Raw genomic sequence first — 22,551 nt, forward strand, 5'->3', positions numbered from 1 at the left:
CTCAGAGATCAGCTTACCTCTGACTCCTAAATGTCGTAAAGGCTTGCACCACTACATCCTGGTTAAATTTTTTTGCTTGTTTGTTTTTTTGTTTTCGAGACAGGATTTCTCTGTGTTGCTTTGGAACCAGTCCTGGAACTAGCTCTTGTAGACCAGGCTGGTCTCAAACTCACAGAGATCCGCCTGCCTCTGCCTCCGGAGTGCTGGGATTAAAGGCATGCATCACCACCGCCCGGCAGTCCTGCTTAAATTTTTTTTTTTTACATTTTGCTTATTTATATGTGTGGAAGTGTGTGCACATGTGGGGAAGTCATAGAGCACCATGTAGGAGTCAGTTCTCTTCCATTATGTGGGTCCTAGGATGAACTGAGGTTGTTGGGCTTGGCACTAAGAGCCTTTACCCAATGAGTCATTTTTCCAGCCCCATGCTACTTTTAAGGAGTCTTGTAATTTCATTGTTTTCACTTAGTGATCCAAAATAATCTTCCTGTTTTAAGGTCAGCTGATTAATAAACTACAACATAATGTGCCGTTTTCACAGGTAGTAGGAGTTAGGACAGCCACTTGTAAGAAACTCTACTTCAACCTTTGATCTCCACGTGAGACCAAAATACATAAACACACACACACTATTTCAGATAGTTTTTATATAATTCTTACATGCCTTTTCAATATTTGGTGAATATATTTGCTAAGCATAGAAAGTAGTTTTGTGTGTGTATGTGTGCGTGTCTGTCTTTGGGACAAAGTCTTGCCATGTACCCTTGGCTGTTTTGGAACATGTTGTGTAAACCAGGCTGGCCTTGAACTCAGAGATCTGCCTGTCTCTACCTTCTGAATTCTGGAATTAAAGATGTGTGCTACCATGCCTGGCTTAGAATATATTTTTAAATTATTGGCTATTTTAATTTTGGGGAATATAGGAGGCCTTATAGTAGCAACTTACCTGAGAAACCGGAGAAAAGAAGTCAAAATTCTATTTATCTGTTGTCTTCAAATGTGCTATAGTTTAGTTTCTTTTTCAGTATCAGAGAAAGAGACGAGATTTCTTCTGGAAAATTAAACTCTCTTTTTTTAAGTAGCTAATGACAGAAATTTGAATGTGAATAATCCCAGTAGATTAAAGTACTGTGTTTATTTGGTAAGAATTTAATTTAACTGATTGTACTAATGAGTTTCTGATCATTTAAAAGTTGCAGTCTGGGCTAGAGAGATGGTTCAGTGGTTAAGAACATTGACTATTATTGCAGAGGACATTAGTTCAATTCATGACAGCTGATAAACATCTGAATTCCAGTCCTGGGGAATCTGACACCCTCTTCTAGCCTCTACAGCACACCAGGCATGCAAATAATGCACAGACCTACGCGTAGATAAAACACCTTTACACAGCCAGGTGGTGGTGACAGAGACAGTTTGATCTATAAGAACGAGTTCCAGGACAGGCTCCAAAGTTACAGAGAAACCCTGTCTTGAAACCGCCCCCCCCCCAAAAAAAAAAAACCTTTTTTTTTTTTTTTTTTTTTTTAATTGTGGCCTGTGTTTTACTGCAATGGCTAAAGTCCTTTTTAAATTTTGCAGGGAAGTGTGACTGCTATGACAGTGTTCTTTCCCTTGGATACTGCTAGACTTCGACTTCAGGGTGAGTAGTGATCACATTTTCTAGTACGGTACTGCACCAAGATAAGAATATTCTGTTACATAACCACTGTTATCTGCTTGCTTGCTTGCTTGGTTTTTTGGTAGGGTTATGTGTAGCCCAAGCTGGTTTAAAACTCACTGCATAGCCTAACCATGAACTCATCCTCCTGCTTCCACCTCTGAAGTTTTTTGCATTATAGGTATGTACCATTGCACTTGATTTAAATATTTGATCTCCCCCCACCCCAATTTTTCTTTCTGTGCTAGGGTCTGAACCTAGAGCTTGTACAAGCAGCTGGTCTAGTACTCAACCACTAGGTGTTTCCCCTCCCCAATATTGTTTTCTTTCTTTCTTTCTTTCTTTTTTTTGAAAAAAGATTTATCTATGCATATGAGTGCTCTATTTGCATGTGTGCCTGTGTGACAGAACATGGCACTATGTGGTTGCTGGGAATTGAACTCAGGACCTCTGGAAGAGCAGTCAGTGCTCTTAACCGCTGAGTCATCTCTCCAGCCCCCCAATATTGTTCTTTAGAGGGGGAATTGTGGCAACTCAAGTTAATGTAAATAAGTCACCTGTAGAAAATTCCACAGCGGGAATTCCAAATATGCAGACAGAAAAGCCTAAATACTAAGTGTATAGGGATAGTTTCTATTATAAACTGACCAGTGACTATTTAAGAAGCATTCTTCAGGACTGGAGAGATGGCTCAACAGTTAAGAGTATCCAGGTTCAATTCCCAGCACCCACATGGCAGCTAACAACTGTCTGTAACTCCAGTTCCAAGGGATCTGGTACCCTCACACAGACATATATGTAGGAAAAACACCAATGTACATAAAATAAAAATAAATTACTAAAGGAAGAAAGAAAAACATATTATTTAATACCAAGGCTCTGCAGCCTCTTAGAACAGAAAAGGGTGCCTGAAGGGTTAAGTTGAGGGACCCCGAGGCAGGTGAGTTTCACAGTAAAGAGTGATTTCATACAGCTCATTTCCTCATGCCAGTATGCGAAGACACCTCCCTTCTGAAGCCGGTGTTGCTGCTTTTACTATAGCAAGCGCACACTTGAAAAACTTATTTTTTTTTCTTAGCAGTTACTAAAAAGAGATGTTCCGTAGGTAGGTGGGCAATGTGCTCTCAGTCTGCTGTACACGTAACAGATTTCTACATTAGGGCAGTGTACTCACACCTACAGTTTGGACACTGCTGTTTAATACCTGCCAGGCAAGTTCAAGCAGGATTGACTTTGGCAACAGATGTGTCTTAAGAGAGTCAGCCCTTGTCTGGGAGAGGTGGCATACATCTTTAATCCCAGCACTCAGGAGGCAGAAGCAGAGGTGGATGGGCCTGAGTTGGAGGCCAGCCTGGTCACACAACAAGGCTTTTGTTTTACAGTAGATGGTCAGACCCAGGCCTAATGTGTACTAGGCAAGTGCTCCACCCTGAGCTCTGTCTCCAGGATTACTTTTGAGGCTTAAACTGGGCATTTTTAAAGGAGTAAGATTTTCTGAAAAGAAGAAGGAGACTGGGAACCAGTGAGTATATATACCTACTGTCCTTACTCATCCAGACGTGTCCTCCTAACCCCCTTTAGCACTATAGGATTTTGCACTTTGCTGTAATTCTCTTCTATTTTTTTAAAATTTGAAATTATTATCATCATTATTGTTATGATTTTGATGATGATGATTATTTTGGTTTTTCAAGACATGGTTTCTCTGTTTAGCAGACTGTCCTGGAACTCACTCTGTAGACCAGGCTGGCCTTGAACTCAGATCTCTCTACCTCTGCTGGGATTAAAGGCATGTACCACCACCTGGTTCAATTTGAAATTATAAACTGATACCACAACTTGCATAAAAAGAGTTTGAAAACTAGCTAAGAGGTTAAACACTTTGTGCCTACTGCTTGTGGTTAGAATTTTTAGGTAGGTGTTTATATAACTCACAGAGGAAAACATGTACGAAGGCGCTGTACAGGGAAACCTCACCTCTACCTTTACTCCTCTCCACTGTGTTGACACTGATAGACTTTGTGCTGTTTCTTTGATATCTTCATTGCTAGGAAAAATGGGTCTCTTCCTTAGTTTTTTGTTTGTTTGTTTGTTTTGTTTTTTTTGTTTTTCGAGACAGGGTTTCACTGTAGCTTTGGAACCTAACCTGGAGAAGTCAGCTCTTGTAGACCAGGCTGACCTCGAACTCACAGAGATCCACCTGCCTCTGTCTCCTGAGTGCTAGGATTAAAGGCATGTGCTGCCACCACCACCCGGCTTCTCTATTAGTTTTTAAAATTACTTTATATGTATGCCTTGTATCTGGGGGTATGTGCACATGAGCGCAGATGGCCTTAGAAGCTAAGGTGTTGGAATTCCTGAAGTTACAGGTGGTTGTGAGCCACCTGATATGCTGAGAATCAAACACAGTCCTCTACAAGAGCAGTACAAGCTCTTAACTGATTAAACCATCTTCACAGCCCCAAGTTTTCTTGATTTGTACATCCTTCAGAATGGCAAATGTAGGTTGGGTTCTGTGTACACACCCACAGTCACAGCTACTTGGGAGACTGAGACTTGTGGACCATTTGAACACAGGAGCTGTGCTGAGACCTTGTTTTAGAGAGGGAGGGAGGGAGGAAAAGAGAATGAGAGAGCCAGAGCAAAACGAAAAGAATGTTTGTAGAGACTAGAGGCCAGTGCTGTAGAGGAGTGAAGCTTGAGACTGAGTGTCAGCCAACCTGGTTTTCACACTTTATGGAAATACATACAAGTGATGTAGCTTCTGAATTTTCCATCTTACTCATACAAAAGGCACATTTTGGCTGGGCAGTGTTGGCACAGACCCTTAATCTCAGTACTCAGGAGGCAGAGGCAGGTGAATCTCTGTAAATCTGAGGCCAGCTTGGTCTACAGAGCGAGTTCCAGGACAGGATCCAAAGCTACAGAGAAACCCTTTCTTGGGGGAAATAAAGCTACAGAGAAACACTGTCTTGAAAAACAAAACAAAAAACCCCAAACAAACAAAACAAAAACAAAAACGAAGGGCACACTTTGTTCTAGACTATGCATTTAAACAATTATTTTTAGGTATTATTTAATGTATATTGGTGTTTTGTCCAGTGTATATCTGTGTACCACATGCTTGCCTGGTGTCCACACAGACCAGAAGGCACCAGATTCTCTAGCACTGGACTTACAGATGGTGCTCTTAACTGTTGACTTGTCTCTCTGGCCCCCCAGACTGTCCATCTTTAGCCTGGCAGTATGTTTCCCTTCATCCAGTCTTGCAGTTCTCAAGTCTGGTGTGGATGCACCATAACCTGCTTACCCTTGCCCTAGTGTGGAAGAATTCTTGGGTTGTTTCACAATTTTGTTATTGTCATTCTTGCAAATATCATGTAAGAATAGATTTGTTCATAGGCCATTTTGTTTCTGTAAACTTTATGAGATAAATTCCCAGACGTGGGATTTCTTCTGAATCAAGGGGTAAATGTATGTGTGATTTTGAGTAAATGCCAGATTACTTTTATTAGGAGCTGACTAACTTGCCATTTCTTAAGATATATTGGTACCAATTTTAATTCTGAGGAAATTGGTTCATTTCCACACTTTTAGTTTTTTCAGATTAGTTTTCTAGTATATGTAGGAAATTTGAAAGTTAATTGAAGTGGATATTGTTTTCATTCAGTGATAACGCACAAAAATGTTCTTCTGGGATTTTTTTCTTTTTATAGGTTAGGAAGCAGCACAAAGCCAGAATTTTTGAAATTTGAGTTTTGTTCCTGACTTTGCATTTGATTTTCTGGCTCTTTTACAAAAGGAAGAGAGAAGGGACTGGAGAGATGGCTCAGCAGTAAGAGCACTTGTAGCTCTAGCCAAGGACCCTGGTTCAATTCCCAGCACCCACATGGCAACTCAAAACCATCTGTAACTTAGTTCCAGGTTACCCAGTACTCTTCTGACTTCCCTAAGCACCAGACACATATGTGATACACATATACATGCAGGCAAAACACCCATACATAGAAAATAAAATAAGTCTCTTTTTTTTTGTAAAAGAAAAAAAGAGAAGATAATCTAGTTCCTATTCTATAAGGTGTGGGACATAAAAATGAGAACATGCATATTAGTTTAAAACAAGATCACGATATGGGGCTGGAGAGCTGACTCAGTCATTAAGAGCATTTTCTGATCTCCAGAGGATCCAAGTTTGGTTTTTAGCACCCACATCATGAGGTTCATAGTTGCCTGTATCTCCAGGTCCAGGGGATCTGATGCCCTCTGGCCTCCAAGGTTCCACCTGTTTACATGTGGCTCACATAAAGTCACAGAGGTACACATAGAGGGAGGGAGGGAGGGAAGAAAGAAAAGAAAGAAGGATCGATAGAGTCTATGGAGCTAGACAGATGGCTTAGTGTTTAAGATCATGTACTATATTAGGCAGTAGTGGCACATGCCTTTAATCCCAGCACCTGGGAGGCAGAGACAAGCAGATCTCTGTGATTTTGAGGCCAGCTTGGACTACAGAGCTAATTCTAGGATAGCTAGGACTGTTACATAGAGAAACCTTGTCTCCAGAAAACAAAACAAAAAATAAATAAATAAAATAAAAAGAACAGGTACTGCTTTTCCAGAGGACCCAAGTTCAGTTTCCAGTAACTCTAGTTCCAGGGAATCTTACATCCTCTTCTGACCTCCAAGGGCTCCTGCATTCATGTGCACACACTGATATACAGATACATATAATTAAAGGTAAAATATAAGAAAAAGCACTGGAGCCAGATGGTGGTGCATGCCTTTAATCTCAGCACTTGGGAGCAGAGGCAGGTAGATCTCTGAGTTTAAGGCCAGCCTGGTTTAACAAAGTGAGTTCCAGGACAGCCAGAGCTACATAAAGAAACCCTGTCTAGAAAAACAAAACAAAACAAAAAACCAAAAAGCAAAAACAATGAAGAAGAAGGAAAAAGAAAGAAAGAAAACAGGTAGAAAGAGTACTATAAAACCCTAGAAATAACATTTCTGCTTTACTGTGGAAATTAGAGTTTAACTTAAAATTCTGAATAACAGATGAGACTCAAGAAATTTACTTTGGGGAAGTAACCCATGGCCAGACACACTGGAGGATCTGAGGCAAAGTAGGGAGCTCAAAAAATGGATGAGAGTGGATGCAGGTGGCGTGATGGCATTTCAGTGACGCTTGCTGATGCTAGAGATAAAAATTCTCTTGATTTTTACAGTTGATGAGAAAAGAAAGTCAAAAACTACGCATGCAGTTCTCCTGGAGATTATTAAAGAAGAAGGCCTGTGAGTACCCATCTCCCAACTCCTCAGAGTGGCTCCTTGGGAAACTCGAAGCCCCGGTTATAGACTTAGAGTCTTCAGAGTTTGTAATTGCCTGACATATAGAGGCATATCTGTTCTTAATTCCTTACAGATATGTTAGCCATTTGATCTTGATTTTTAGATTTATTTCTGTGTGTATTTTGCTTGAATGTTTCTCTGTATACCGTGTGCATCCCTGATTCCCAATGAGGTCGTAAGGGGAAGTCGGATCCTATGGAACTGGAGTCACATATAGTTGTGTGGTTCTGGGAATGAAACCCAGGTCCTTGCAAGAATAACAAATGCCCTTAGCTGCTGAACCATTTTTCTAGCCCACACCATTTGTTTAGTTTTGATTATGGAGCATTCTAGGAAATGTAATGTATAACAGAGCAATGGTATTATTGCTTAGAAGTTTGAACGTTAGCTCACTGTATTTGCCTAGCCTTTATGGAGCCAAGTTTAAATGCCAGTAGCACACATCACATAACACACAAACACACACACAATTCACATACCCATATACACCAAACAAAACACATACAAGTCACATAAGATACACACATATACTCCACACAAGACACACAAACCCTCTCTCACAGTTCGTTCCTATCAGTTGCATCCAGACAGATTGCATTATTCTTTTCCTTCAGTTTCTTTGAATTTGTGTTTTGAAGTAATTTCAGAATTGCAAACAGTTTCAAAACTGAAATTGGTACAAAGGATACCACTGTATGCTTTCCATGTTTATTGTCCATTTTTCTACTGCGTTACCAGTTATGCTCACACTTGCCCTCCATGCACTTCTGTCACACACATGTAGATTATGTACAAGTTTTTCAGTTATTTAAACATCAGTTACATGCATCAAAACATTTTGACATCTATGCCATTGACATTTTAATATATTCTCCCTTCCATTTTAAATTGTTCTTTTTCCTTGAGACGGAGTCTCTCAATGTAGTCCTAGCTGGACTGGAACTTGCTATGTTGACCTTGAACTCTCAGAGATCTACCTACCCCTGCCTCTGTCGTGCTGAGATGAAAGTTGCGAGTTTTAATTCTTGTTTTATATTGGCCTCATGGTTAGATTGGTTTTGCATTCTTGGTAAGAATAATGAGTTCCTGGGTAGCCCAGCGGTGCATGCCTATAGTCCCTGCTCTATAAGAGACTGGGGAAGAATTCCTTAAGACAGGAGTTCAGGGTCAGACTGTACCATTATGAAAAATCTCCCTGCCTGCCTCCCTCACTTCTCTGTTTCCTCTCTTCTCTCTTCTCTCTCTCTCTCTCTCTCTCTCTCTCTCTCTCTCTCTCTCCCTCTCTCTCTCTCTTTCTCTCTCTCTCTCCCCCATCTCTTTCTCTCTTCTCTTGTTTTCTCTCCTCTTCTTTCTTTCTCTGTCTTTGCTTACCCCTTCCTTTTCTCTTCCTTGCTTTCTCTTTCTCCTCACCCCATTTTTCTCTGGCATCATAGTGTCTGCATGCTTTCTAACATGTGATTTAGCTACTTTCTGTGTGACCATTTCTCTTTTCTTGTAACTCACCCATGGGGAAAACCTTTCTAAGGTCCTGCGGTTGTCCCACTCCTATCAAACTTTGGGACTGTCCGTGTAGACCAGACTTTGCTGGGCTTCATAGTAGGTTACTTTTTTCAATTCTGTGATCAAGTGCCTAACTAGAACCAAGTTAAGGACAGGAGGGTTTATTCTGACTGTGAAGACAGTTTACAGTCCATCACAGTAGGCAGGCAATGCCAGCTGATCACATTGTTGTCTCCACAGGAAGTGGAACTGGGCTGTCAAACCTCAAGGCCTGTCCCCCGTGACTATTCCCTCTTGCAAGGCTCTGCCTCTAATAGACTTCCCAGGGAATGCATAAACCTATTGGGGATCTGTTACATTCAGACCTTGACAAACTTCTCTGGCAATTTTCTGTGGCTTTTGTCCATGACCTTTACTTTGCTTATGTTTTGTTTTGTTTTGTTTTCCATAGCCTGGCACCATACCGAGGGTGGTTTCCAGTTATTTCCAGTCTCTGCTGCTCCAATTTTGTCTATTTCTACACTTTTAATAGCCTCAAAGCAGTATGGGTCAAAGGTCAACGTTCTTCTACAGGAAAAGATCTGGTGGTTGGATTTGTTGCAGGTAACAAGGTTTTCTGGGTATAAAATATCTTTCTATTTTAATATTTATCTGTGCTTCATATATCCTCTAAGAGATTATTTTAGCACCCAGTAGTGCTGCAGGGAATATGACCAGTTTTTCTGACGTGTTTCCTTAATATGATAAAAGCACATGACATAAAATTTTCCAGTGTAACCATTTTAAGGTAAGTTAGTCATGTGAAGTATGTGTGCATTTTATTTATTTATTTTTTTTGAAAGTAATTTTATTAAATTATAAAAAGTTTCCATTTACGCCCCTCCTCCCAACGCCCTCCCACTCCCCCCCTCCCTCTCCTCCTCCCTCTTTGTCCCCAAGGGCAGTCAGGGTCTCCTGCCCTGTGGGAAGTCCAAGTTCCTCCCCCCTCCCTCCAGGTCCAGGAAGGTGAGCATCCAAACAGACTGGATCCCAAAAATCCAGTATATGCAGAAGAAACCAGTCCCAGTGTCATTGTCAATGGCTTCTCAGAAAGACTGCAGGCCAGCCACATTCAGAAAATCCGGCCACATTCAGAGAATCTGGTTGGATCACATGCTCGTTCAGTCACGGTCCATCTGGCCTTGGTAAACTCTCATTAGATCCGACCCCTTGTATCAGTGGGTGATAGTATCCCTCGCAGTCCTTCGTCATTTTCTTCCTCCTTCTGCTCCTCATTTGGATCTTGGGGGGCTCAGTTCGGTGCTCCAACGCGGGCCTCCATCTGTATCACCATCCAACGCCAGATGAAGGATCTCTCTGGGAAGAACTGCTCCGCAGGGCCGTATGTGTGCATTTTAAAACTGACATTTACAACTGACATTGTATAAACCTCAGACACCCAAAGTAAATTCCCATCTCTCCTGGTAACCATCATTCATTCTGCTTCTGCCTTTAAGGATTTGACTACATTTGGTACTGCATACAAGTGAGATCATATAGTATTTGTCTTTTGTAATGGGCTCATTTCACTTAGTAGTGTCCTCAGGGTTCATCCACATTGTAGCATTTGACATATATTTCCCTAGTATGTCTAGATAATATTCTGTTGTGTGAATATATCACATTGTGTGTATCTTTTCATCTGCTAAGGGACATTTGGGTTGCATCCACCTCTTGCTGTTTGGAGTAGTGCTTCATGAACATGGGGTGGGTAACTCTTTGGAAACTCCTCTCAAGTATATTGGAAGGGTTTATCTGTGTCTCAGCAGAGACTTATTAAATATAAATGCTTGGCTGGTACCTTAGACTTGTCTCCAGCTAGCTCTTACAACTTTTTAAAAAATTTATTTGTTTTTATTTTGTGTGCATTGGTGTTTAGCCTCAATGTATGTCTGTATGAGGGTATCAGATATTGGAGTTACAGACAGTTGTTAGCCGCCATGTGGGTGCTGGGAATTGAACCTGGGTCCTCTAGAAGAGCAGAGTACTCTTTTTTGTTTGTTTGTTTGTTTGTTTTTGATATAGGATTTCTCTGTAGCTTTGGAGCCTGTCCTGGAACTTGCTCTGTAGACCAGGCTGCCAGGCAGACCTCGAATAGGCAGAATACTCTTTAAGTGCTTTTAACCACTGTTTGATCTCTCTAGCCCTAAGCTCTTACAACTTAAATTAACCCATTTCTATTAATCTGTGTGCTGCCCTGAGGCTTATGGCTTTTACCTCTCCTGTATATCCTGCTTCCTTTCCATCTGGCTGGTGACTCCTCTCACTCTGCCTGTCTTCCCAGCATTCTCTGTGCCCCCAAATTCCTGCCTAGTTATCAGCCAATCAGCTTTTTATTAACAATGAGAGTAATACATATTTACAGTATACAAAGGTTGTTTCTCAGCATGTCCCCTTTTTATCTAATTAAAATGGAAGATCTTAACTTTAACATATACAACAAAACAGTTATCAAGTAAGAATTACACTTGCAATATCCAGTCCATTTGTATTTGGCAAAATTAGAGAAAATACTCTATTTTTATCTTATCTTTGTGAACCTAAAGTTTTATACCTAATTTACCTTTTATTATAACTAAGGAAAACTTTAACTATGACTATCTAATCTTCAACTCCATCAAAGGCCCCAGAAGGTGAAATGTTACCTAACAGCAGGGACATCTGGCTGCCTGGACAGTCACTCAAAGTTCTTCTGTAACATTGGGGCATCCATTTTTAGTCTACAGGCCTAGTATATCTGACAGACATTTTTGAGAAGCAGGGAATTTTGAAGGACTGGCCTACCTTGTCTTGGCAAAGTTTGGCACAGCCAATTTGTGTGGGGGTTGGTGGGTGGGAGGGTGAGTGGGTGTGTAGCCTGCTGGTCCAGTTTCAACAGTATACTGTCAGCAATTGAAGCAATGGCAGTTTCTTTGCCCAAATGACTAACTTTTGCTGTAAAGAACGCAAACTCCATATATAGTTTCTTTGATGCCCATTATCTTCTCTGAAATTAATTGATGCTGCCATGAACAGATGTGTCTCACTGTCAAGAAAAGTTTTACATTATTAAAACATTTTTAATGCCATATTCTATAGGTCTTTGAAGTGTTTGAAGACCTAATTCATCTTAATATATCTGTGAATGACCTTGAAAACATGCCTAACATGACTGTAAATTTGACTATAGATGACTATTAATCTGTATTTCTTTTTTCTTTTCTTTTTTTTTTTGGTTTTTTGAGACAGGGTTTCTCTGTAGCTTTGGAGCCTGGAACTAGCTCTTATAGACCATGCTGGCCTCAAACTCACAGAGATCCACCTGCCTCTGCCTCCGAGTGCTGGGATTAAAGGCATGCGCCACTACTGCCCGGCTTAATCTATATTTTTTAATTATATATTACATTTTAAAATGAGCTGCATAAGCACAATACCTCTCATATCCTGTGGAAATAAAAGCATAACCTCTTTCCCAAAGTAACATATCTTTTGATTTCCATTTTAAAGTCAAGGTATTTTAAAAATATATAGATTGATTTAATTTAGCAGTTTCATAATCCAGTGTGTTTTAGCAGCTGTCATTTCTTTATTAGCAATCAGAAAATCTACAAACAACACAATAGCTTACAGAATTCAGGCTGTCTGTGTATTTTCTATCTTTACATGGCTAATTATATTTATATTTTTACTCTATTCTTTTTTAAGGGTTTTATTCTTTTTAAACTATTTTTAACCTATGAGTGTGACTACCCTTTCCCTTTTCTCTTCCAAGCCGTTGTACATTTTTTTAAAAAAAAAAAAGGTCTTGTTTCAGAGTGAGAGGGATGTCTGTGAACAAGCTTACATTATTAATTAATTATTTTTTAAATTTTATGCACATTGGTGTTTTGCCATGGGTGTTGGGTCTCCTGGAACTGGGATTACAAACAGTTGTGAGCTGCCATGTGGGTACTAGGAATTGAACCTGGGTCCATTTGGAAGAACAACCAGTGCTCTTAACCACTGAGCCATCTCTCCAGCCTACCTTTGTACATTTTTAAACACACTGTAACCTGTTTAGAGGTTATTTTCCCATTATCTAGATCTGTCTTGTTTTATTTTGTTTTGAGACAGGCTTTCTCTCTGTAACAGTCCTAGCTGTCCTGGAACTAGCTCTGTAGATCAGACTGGCCTCAAACTCACAGAGATCCAACTTCCTCTGCCTTCTGAGTGTACCACAGCCCATATAAAAAGACTACAGAACCCACCATGCGGCTTTGCTCATGGTATGCTGGCAGCTGCCAGGAGATGTGTTTTTGTACTGTGACTAGCATGAAAGACACACGACTAGCAAGTCACATTTGGCTCCATTTTTTGTGTGTTCAGAACCTTTTTAAAGCTTTCTTAGGTCTTATATGGTTGTAGGTGACCCATGTTTGGGCACCACTTGTAGTCATTAAGGAACCCTGGAAAAAATGAGATAAAGGTCATGTCCTGGGAGACTATTTGTTATCCTGTCCTGGTGTGGTGGGAAACTTCAGGGCTGAACTGAAGTCCTGACTGGAGTAGGGACCATCTAAGCTAACCACTTAGAAGTTGTTCTGAGCAGTTTGTAGTCCAAAGCTGGTCTTTGGGTGGTGTTTGTCAACTTAGTGTTATTACTACCTTCCAGGTGGATTCATCCTTAGGGGGCCCCATCACCTTTTTGGAGACTTTAAAGGCCCCATCATTATTTTGGAGACTTCAGAGGTTGTTGTGAGGAATGGTCACAATTCACTGCAGAAACTTAAACATTTTAAATGTCTTATGCAACAGATCTTAGAGAGGTTATAGGACCATATCTATTAAATACATCTGGGGTATACAAGCTCAGTTCCTCATTATCTGCTTCAAACTCAAGCCTGAAATCACATACAGGAAGCTAGATGAATCCTAGTTCTAGAATTAGTTAGTACTCTTATATGATCGTTAATCTCAAATTTTGAGATATTTATACCTTAAGAAAAGTTTTGAAGAGTCAAGATAAAATCAAAGGATTATGAGATTAGTGACAATAGAATAGTCCCTTACTTTTGGTTTTCTTTTGTCCCATGCCAGATAGCTCTTCTGACATGAGACAGAGACTTTGGATTTTCCTTTAATAAGTATGCTTGGGTTGGAGAAGGAGAGCGCCATGCTCAAACTCCAAAGCCAGCTTTAAAGTTTAACTGAATTGGAAATACAAAAAGATCATTTGCCTCATATGTCTGCAGAGAACAGCAGAAACAAACATTTGGGAAGCTTTATGATTTTTTTTTTCTGTTGGAACTGTGTTATACTATTAAACCAATTTACTCTTTTTCTCGGGACATTTTCTCCAGATGATTTGTTCTCTTCTTCAAATGTCTCATTTGTCCAGTGGTCTTCAGATTCTTTAAATAGATGCTTTTATTCTCCTGAAAAGACAAAAATAAAACCCTGTTTCAACCCTAACTTTGGGAGGTTTCCTTTTGGGCAGGTTATGTCTGATCAAATATTTGTTAGTCTTATAAGTTAATTTAGGTGGAATGGCTATGTGGTTTGATGAACTTTGGCCTCTCCTAATCAAGAGGTCTCTGTTGTTTGCATCTAATCTTTATCAGTCTTGATGGTATCCATAGCTTTTCTTCTCCTGTGAAAACAAAAAGCAAAACCTCTTCCCCAATGTAACACATATCCTGCTTTCCATTCTGAGGTCAACACATCTTTTAAGTGTACAGGCTGATTTACTTCAGCAATTTTTTTTCTACTATCAAATGTCTCTGCACAGCTGTTGTTCGTTTCTCATTAGCATTTAAAAAATTTAAAGTATAACAGCTTGCCCTGTAGGATTGTGTATACCTGTAATATGCTTTATATGGTAATATGAAAAAAAACTGTTTCATTTTACTAAAGGCACATACTGGAGCATTATCAGTCTCAATTTGCACAGGTATCTCCATGATGGCCATAACTTCTGGCAAATATGTAATTACAGAATCAGCCTTTCCAGAACTCAAAGCAGTTGCCCATTGAAATCCTTCATAAGGATTTATAGAGGGACATCATAGTTAAAATAGATTGTCAACCAAATAGAGTTGACATCTAACAGCACTTTCTTCTATCACCTAATGGGACAGTCTCCAGGATAATCCATGGATTAAGTCAGGAAACAAATTTCAATATGTACAGAAAATTGAAATCCCAGAATGTGCGTTTTCTGCCTATTATGCAATAAAATGAAATTTACAAATTGTACAAATAAAGAAATCCTGAATAAATATCTATTGTATGCTGCACATACTTTAATTTTCCAAACTCCACAAAATGAAACATCCATTTGCCAAATTTCATTTCTTTGAGTACCCTTTGGATTACTTCCTGCAAGTAGTGGAATTTAGCTGTACAAAGAACAAGTAGGATATTGCCTTATAATTTCCTTGGCTTGTTGCCAAGTGATACAAAGTTCTTTCTTCAAACATTTGCTATTAACATGTTCAATTTCTTATAAAATTCTGAGGCTTCAAAAATAATTTTAAAAAAATAAATAAAATTCTGAGGCTTCTAGCACATTTCCTACCAATAGATGATCAATTTCATCACTACCTTGTGTCAGAGGGCCTGGTAGGCCAATATGGGATCTGATATGTGTTTTATATATAAGGGATGCTTTCTATTCCTGATTATTTCTTGTAATTTAATAAATAGCAAAGTTAATTCTGAATCATCTGGAATAAGTTCAGTAGTTTAAATATGTAAAACAACTCTTTCTGCATATTGAGAGTCAGTAACTATATTAAGATGTGCTGAAAAAGTCTAATAATACAGTGAGAATAGCATATAATTCTGATTTTTAAAAAATTTTTATGGTTTATTTAACTTTATTTTATGTGCATTGGTGTGAAGATGTCAGATCCCCTGCAACTGGATCTTTAGACAGTTGTGAGCTGTCATGTGGGTGCTGGGAATTGAACCCGGGCCCTCTGGAATAGCAGTCAGTGCTCTTAACCACTGAGCCATCTCTCCAGCCCTAATTCTGATTTTTTTTACTGAATTATAGGGCTTTGAGCTACTCATTTTTCCTGTCTTAAAGATGCCTTTCCTGGTTTATTTGCATCAGTATAGAATTTAGGGACTCCAGAAATTTGTGATCCCTGTATAGCATAAGGAAGGATCCAATTATTTCCCTTTATAAATTGAAATTTCTTGCTTTTGGGATATTTGTTGCTAATATTCCTCCCAAAATTGCTGCAAACTCTTTGCCAGTGTTTATTTTCTGTCCATAATGGGGCAGTTTTAGCATTAGTAAAAGGTACCACAATTTCTGCTTTGTCTATTCCTGCTAATTGATAAAGTCTTAATTTTTCTTTCAGAATCAATTCAGAACCTTTTCTGCATAGGTCTTAAATTTTTAACTCTATTTACATGGTAAAAATATCCATTCTAAACTATTATCTTCTTTCTGCATAAGAATTCCTGTGGGAGAATGTGTAGAAGGTAAAATAACCAGAATACAATCAAGCTCTGGATCCAAACAACCCACTTGTGCCTCCTGTAATTTCTTTTCTACCAAAGACAATTCTCTCTCAGCTTCCGCTGATAATTTTCTTGAACTATTTAAGTCTTTATCACCTTGTAAGGTTTGAAATATATCACTTCTTGAGTTGTTAATCCAGTTGCAGACTGTAGCCAGTTAATATTTCCCAGCAAATTTTAAAAATCATTGAATTCATAATTCATCTCTCCTGATTTATGCTTTCTGTGGTTGAATTTTTTGTAAACCTTTCTATATCCTAGGTAATTAATAGAATCTCCTCTTTGCATTTTTTTCCCCAACAAGACAAAATTTTCTTCTTCAAAATTTTTCCAAGGTATCTGTGTCTGAATCAGCTAGTAAGATATCATCCATATAATGATAAATTATATATTGAAGGAACTATTTATGAATTATTTCTAATGCCTGTTGTACAAAATATTGACACAAGGTAGGGCTGTTTAACATCCCTTGTGGAAGAATACTCCCCTGTTACCTCTTAACAGGCTGAGAATTACTATGTGAGGGCAGATTGTTCTCTGTCTTGTTCTTGTAAAGGTATAGTAAAAAAAGCAGACTTAAGTCAATCACTCTAATAGACCATCCCTTAGGTAATAAAGAAGGCAAGGTGTTGTGCCCAGATCACGACCCCCAAAGAGAGACCACCAGAGAGGCCCGGACTGTAATAAGCAAGGTTTACTCAGCATAATACAAACATGTTTGGAACTCATCTCAATCCCCGTTACAACAAGGTAGAGAGGAGTTGTATCTCCTCTGTGGGGTAAACTTTTAAAGGCATAACTGCAAAGAGAATCTTTGAAGATGCTTTGGCATGGGTACAAGGACTTTTGCTCCCTCACATTCTGTTAAGTCAGCTTTTTCCTTGTTTTTAGAGCAAGGCCACTGTTCTTGAGTTAGGCCATCTTTATCAGCCTGTACCAGGTGGCTGGCTGGGCTGAGCTAAGTGACCTTGTGCTCAGAATGCCCTGGGTGGGAGAGGGGAAGGCCACTATCTTCCTGGGAAAACATTCTGCTAGAAGAAATTTCTTCTTGCCCCTTTGAGAATAAGGGGTGAGGGTCCCACACAAGGGAATTGCAGGCTGTAAAGAATCCATTGGCTGAATCACCTTATTTATCACTCTTAAATTATTGTGTTAATATTCTCCATTTTCCTGATTTCTTTTTAATGACAAATATAGGAAAATTCTAAGAACTGGTCAATCTTTCAGTGTTGAGCATCCTGTACCAGTTGTTCTAGTACCTGTAATTTTTCTGATGTCAAAGGCCATTGTTCCACACACAAAGTTTGTCAGTTAACCATTTTAAAGGTAGGACTGTTGGTACCATTGAAAGACCTCCAGATGTTGTGCCCTGCTTATGTACAACCTGAACAGTCTGTAGCTGTTCTTGATACCTTTTAGTATTTCTCTCAGAAGCATTCCTTATTTTATAGTTTACTTCTGAGATTGGAGAGATGTTAACCTGTATTTTCCATTGCTGCAACAAATCACACCCCATAAATTCACTGCTATCTTAGCCATATATGGTTTTTCTATCTGCCCTTCTGGCCCTATATACTTGATCTATCTTGTACTTTATTTTACCTGAGATAAAATTCCAACCCAGCTGAACATTTACCTTCTTAAGAGGCCAATCTGGATGCCAAGATTTTGGTGAAATTATTGTTACATCTGTACTCGTGTCTACCAAACCCTCAACTTCAGTGCCATTTACATGTATTTTTAACTTTGATCTCTGGTCATGTATAGCAGCTTGCCAGAATACTTGTTTTCTGGTTTTCCCCAAACTTTTTGTTTCATCTATGCAAGTTGTTCTGTCTTTGATCACATCCAGAACAGTGTGTGTGTGTGTGTTTGTTTTTTAAGATTGATTGATTGATTGATTGATTGATTATGAATATAGTGTTCTCTCTGCATGTATGCCTGCAGGCCAAAAGAGGGCAGCAAATCTCATGGATGGTTATGTGATTGCTAGGAATTGAACTCAGGAGCTCTAGAAGAGAGGCCAGTGCTTGTAGCCTCTGAGCCATTTCTCCAGCCCCCAGCAGGGTTGAGTTTCGTTTCTTTTCTTTTCTTTTCTTTTCTTTTCTTTTCTTTTCTTTTCTTTTCTTTTCTTTTCTCTCTTTTTTTTTTTTTTGTAAGAAAAAAAAATTATATATTATGTATACAGTGTTCTGTCTGCATGTATGTCTGAATGCCAGAAGAGGGCACCAGATCTCATTATAGATGATTGTAAGTCACAATGTGGTTGCTGGGAATTGAACTTAGGATCTCTGGACGAGCAACCAATGCTCTTAACTACTGAGCCATCTCTCCAGCCCCAGCAGTGTGGTTTTTAACAACAGGTATTAAGTGTCTTAATTACTCTGTGAATGAGTTTCTCCAATGCTGACAGAGAATGATTGAGCCAAGCAGGGCGTTTCCTGATTGCAAAAGATCATTTTGACTGTCCCTTGTTGATCTGCATTCATTAGTCCAATGCCAGATTTTGCCACACCTTCTGTATATTCCAGAAAGCTAGGGTCTTCTGTTTGGATTATCTCTAGAAAAAACATTATTTCTAGGAACATCTTGCCTACAGTTCCTTCTCAGGTGACCTTGTTTACTATGACTAAAACATAGAGCATTTTGGTTTTTCTTAAAATTTCTAGAAATTACTTTCCTATCAAAGCAGCATCATAAGAGTGAGATCCAGTTTCAGCTACTCTAATCCATTCATCTGTTGATGCAGATCATGCATTTAAAGGCCTAATCACCCTTTTGCATTCTGAATTAGCATTTTCAAAAGCCAAAGACTCAATTAATATTTGTCTTATCTTATGGATCTGATATCATTCTATTTACAGCTGATGTCAATCTTAGTAAAAAAAAATTAGTGTGGACTTCTTTTGGGCTTTGTATAATTTTAGTAAATGACTCAGTTCTCTTTCCTGATTCTTCAACCCTGTCCCAAGCACTCAAAGATGCTACATGACATAGCACCAAGGTGGGGTCCTCAAATCTAAACTGTCTATTCAAATCATTCTCCTGGCCTTCACTGAGAGTCTGGTCTTGGAAAATATCCATACCTGTAGCCCTACCTTGTTGTTCTATGATCCTAGCTTCCTCTTTCCACCATGTTTTACATTGTAACTAAGGGCCAGCCTCCAATGTTGCTGTTGCTAAATCTTTCCAGTCTTGTGGAATAATTCTGTTCCTAGTTGCCCATGAATTTACCATATGTTTCACAAAGGGTGAATGCGTACTATATGACTGCTTTTTAAAAATCTCTTGAAATCAAAAATTTCTACAGGATTCCAGTCAACTTCTGCATAGCCTTGGGATTTCCTATCATCTGGTGGTTTTCTTGTATGGTAATTGAATAAAGTTGGTTTTCTGGTAACCTTACACTGCTCTTCTTCAATTTTATAATGCAATGGTGTGGTAGGTTTCACTCTAAATTGTTCTGTCTGTGTCTGAATATTTTTCTCATTTTCTTAGTAGGTATTTCTAAGGCTTGTATTTTATCAGTCAAATTTTTATTTTCATCAGTAAGACTTTCTAAAGTTTGTATCTTATAAGGAGGAAGACTTTCTAAAGCTTGTATCTTATCAATAGTCTAATGTTTCTATCTTATCAGTCAAATTTTCGTATTTGGCACAGTTATTAAACCATTTTAAGGATAAAATATGAATTACCAAACTGAAGTAATTAAAATTGCTATTATATCAATCCCAGCTAACTGGTTTATTCCCTCATTTATTTTTTCCATTTTCAAGCCATTCACAATAACATTCATAATAACAGGATCCTAACTCCCTGCATTGTGATATTTCCAATTCTTAACATGGGAAAGATTTTTTTCCCTTTTTTTTCAAACTAATTTCCCATTTAAGAATTCCCAGATGTCTCATCTGATCTGCTGATGCTGCAGTATAATGTTCTACTGTGCCAGCAGGGAGGGTGGGTGTGGCAGGGTTCCCCCATGAACACTATCACCACTGCCTAGTGTTTTCAAAATTTCCTAATCTGCAACCCTTTAATATAGTTCCTCATGTTCTAGTGACCCCCCTGCCATAAAATTTTCACTGGGTGGTAGTGGAGCATACCTTTAATTTCAGCACTCAGAAGGCAGAGGCAGGCAGATCTCTGAGTTTAAGGCCAGCCTGGCCTACAAAGTAAGTTCCAGGACAGCCAGGGCTACACAGAGAAACCGTCTTTTGAAAAACAAACAAAATTTCATTGCTACTTTATAACTGTAATTTTGCTACTGCTATTAATTATAATATAAACATTTGATATGCAGAATATCTGATGTGTGATGTGTGACCCCAAAGGCATCATGATCCAGAGGTTGAGAACTGCTGGCTTTGTTATTCAGATTCTACTTAAACTTTTGATTATTATTTATTATATTTCCACAGAATAATCACATAAGCATACCTAGAAGAATTTGGAACTAGAACCTTACAGATAACGTAACTGAAGACTGTTGGCCACATTGTAAAATTGTGATTTTGAACAGCAGCACTTTTGAATGCCAGCTGCCAGTTTTCAGAGTTGAGGATGTACCTCCTGCCTCTGCCTTAATCTGGCCAGTCAGGTTTATTCTTGTACATCATGTTGCACACCTCTCTAGGGAGAAAGTAAGTAGCTCAGACCTGTGGCTTTCATCTGCCATTTTGTTTATTTTGTTCTATCTTTTCTGAGGGGTAAGGATTGCTTTTTGAGATAAACTTTCACTATACAGACACTGCTGGCTTTGAATTCATGACCCTCCTGTGTGATAATATTTTATTTATGTTTTAATAAATAAAGCTTTCCTGAAGGTCAGAGTGCAAAGCTAACCACACTAGTTAGCCATAAGACCAGGCAGTGGTGGCACACACCTTTAATCCTAGCAGTCACACTAGTTAGCCATAGAGGCCAGGTGGTGGTGGTGCATGCCTTGTATCTCAGCCCTACAGAGGAATATAAGGTGGGATGAGACAGGAACTTGCTCTCTTTTCAGTCTGAAGATTTCATAGAGGTAAGAGCTTTCTAGTGGTTGGTTGCTTTGCTTCTCTGATCTTTCAGCTTGAACTCCAATATCTGTCTCTAGGTTTTTATTAGTCATGCTACACTCCTGCTTTAGCCTTCCACACTTGATTTGCCATTTCCTTTCTCTTTTAGTTGGGTACTTCTCTTCCCGCCCACCAGTTCCCAAATAAATACTCAGAGGCTTAATATTACTTATAATGCTCAGCCAATAGCTCAGAATAGTTATTAATTAACTCTTACACATAAATTAACCCATAATTCTTACCTGTATTTAGCCACGTGGCTTGCTGTGGCATTCTCACCTGGCTTCTCTGCGTTTGCCAGCTACTCTCTGAGTCTGCCCTTCCTCTTCCCAGAATTCTCTTAGTCTGGCTCTTGTGCTCAGTCTCTTTCCTGCTCAGCTATTGACCAATCAACTTTTGAGACTAATACATGTTCATAGTGTACAAAAAGATTGTTCCACAGCATTCTCTGTTTAAAATTTATTTATGTGTGTGCATGCATGAACGAATGCGTGCATGTTACCTGTGTTCATGTGTGGAGACTGGAGTCCTCTACAGCTCTCAGTCTTATTTCCTTCAAGTATGTTTTTCACTGGAGCCCTTGAATTTGGAGCCCACCCGTTTCTGGTCCTCCTCTCCTTCCACACACACAACACTGGGGTTAGAGGCACATGCAACCATCCATTCCCAGGTTTTTTTGTTGTTGTTTTTTGTTTGTTTATTTTTAGAGACAGGATTTCTCTGTGCAGCTTTAAAGCCTGTCCTGGAACTCTCTCTGTAGACCAGGCTGCCTCCTGAATGCTGGGGTTGAAGGTATGCACCACCACCACCAGGCCCCCGTACCCAGCTTCTTATGGGGTGCTGAGGATCTGAATTCCATCTCCCCATTCCTAGACATTTTCTTGTATCAACTGTCATTACATGCTTCCAAGTTGGACATCCTAGACATATTTTCATCTTCTCTCTTAAACAATGCTGTTTATTTTGACAATTTCAGAAGTAAAAAGCAGTGTCCCAGTTATTCCTGGGGTGAGGATGGAAACATCTGCTTCTGTATCCTGGAAAGGTGTCTGAATTTAGCTGACGGTGGACCGGTTAACACGGGAAAAGATACACAAGTGAGACCATGTCTCAAAAAACAATCCCCACCCCAAGAAAAGATAGAATTAAGTAAAAAAAATGGCAGATTGTCTTAGGGTTTCTATTGTTGCACCTAAACACCATGGCCAAAAAGCAAGTTGGGGAGAAAGGGTTTATTTGGCTTACGTTTCTGTTTTGCATGCCATTATTGAAAGAAGTCAGTACAGGAACTTAAACTGGGTAGGATCCTGGAGGCAGGAACTGATGCAGAGGCCATGGAGGGGGTGCTCCTTACTGACTTGCTTACCTGGCTTGTTCAGCTTGCTCTCTTGTAGAACCTGGGACCAGCCTAGGGATGGCACCACCCACCATGGACTAGGCCCTCCCACATTGATTAGT

At 39.3% G+C, this 22,551-nt stretch overlaps 1 protein-coding gene across 3 annotated transcripts in view; it reads left to right on the forward strand.

Annotated features, from left to right (window-relative positions):
* The window catches only part of Slc25a17 (solute carrier family 25 member 17), a 45,753-nt gene that overhangs the window by 11,632 nt on the left and 11,570 nt on the right, over window positions 1-22,551 (forward strand). For all 3 annotated transcript variants that reach the window (XM_048454710.3, XM_048454712.3, XM_048454711.3), the window contains 3 exons: window positions 1,582-1,642; window positions 6,880-6,946; window positions 8,955-9,106. In XM_048454710.3, coding sequence (XP_048310667.1) covers window positions 1,582-1,642; window positions 6,880-6,946; window positions 8,955-9,106 — 280 coding nt within the window. The remainder of the gene's footprint in view (window positions 1-1,581; window positions 1,643-6,879; window positions 6,947-8,954; window positions 9,107-22,551) is intronic.

This window comes from Myodes glareolus, chromosome 19, assembly GCF_982192425.1.
Source record: "Myodes glareolus chromosome 19, mMyoGla1.1, whole genome shotgun sequence".
Lineage (NCBI taxonomy): Eukaryota > Metazoa > Chordata > Mammalia > Rodentia > Cricetidae > Myodes > Myodes glareolus.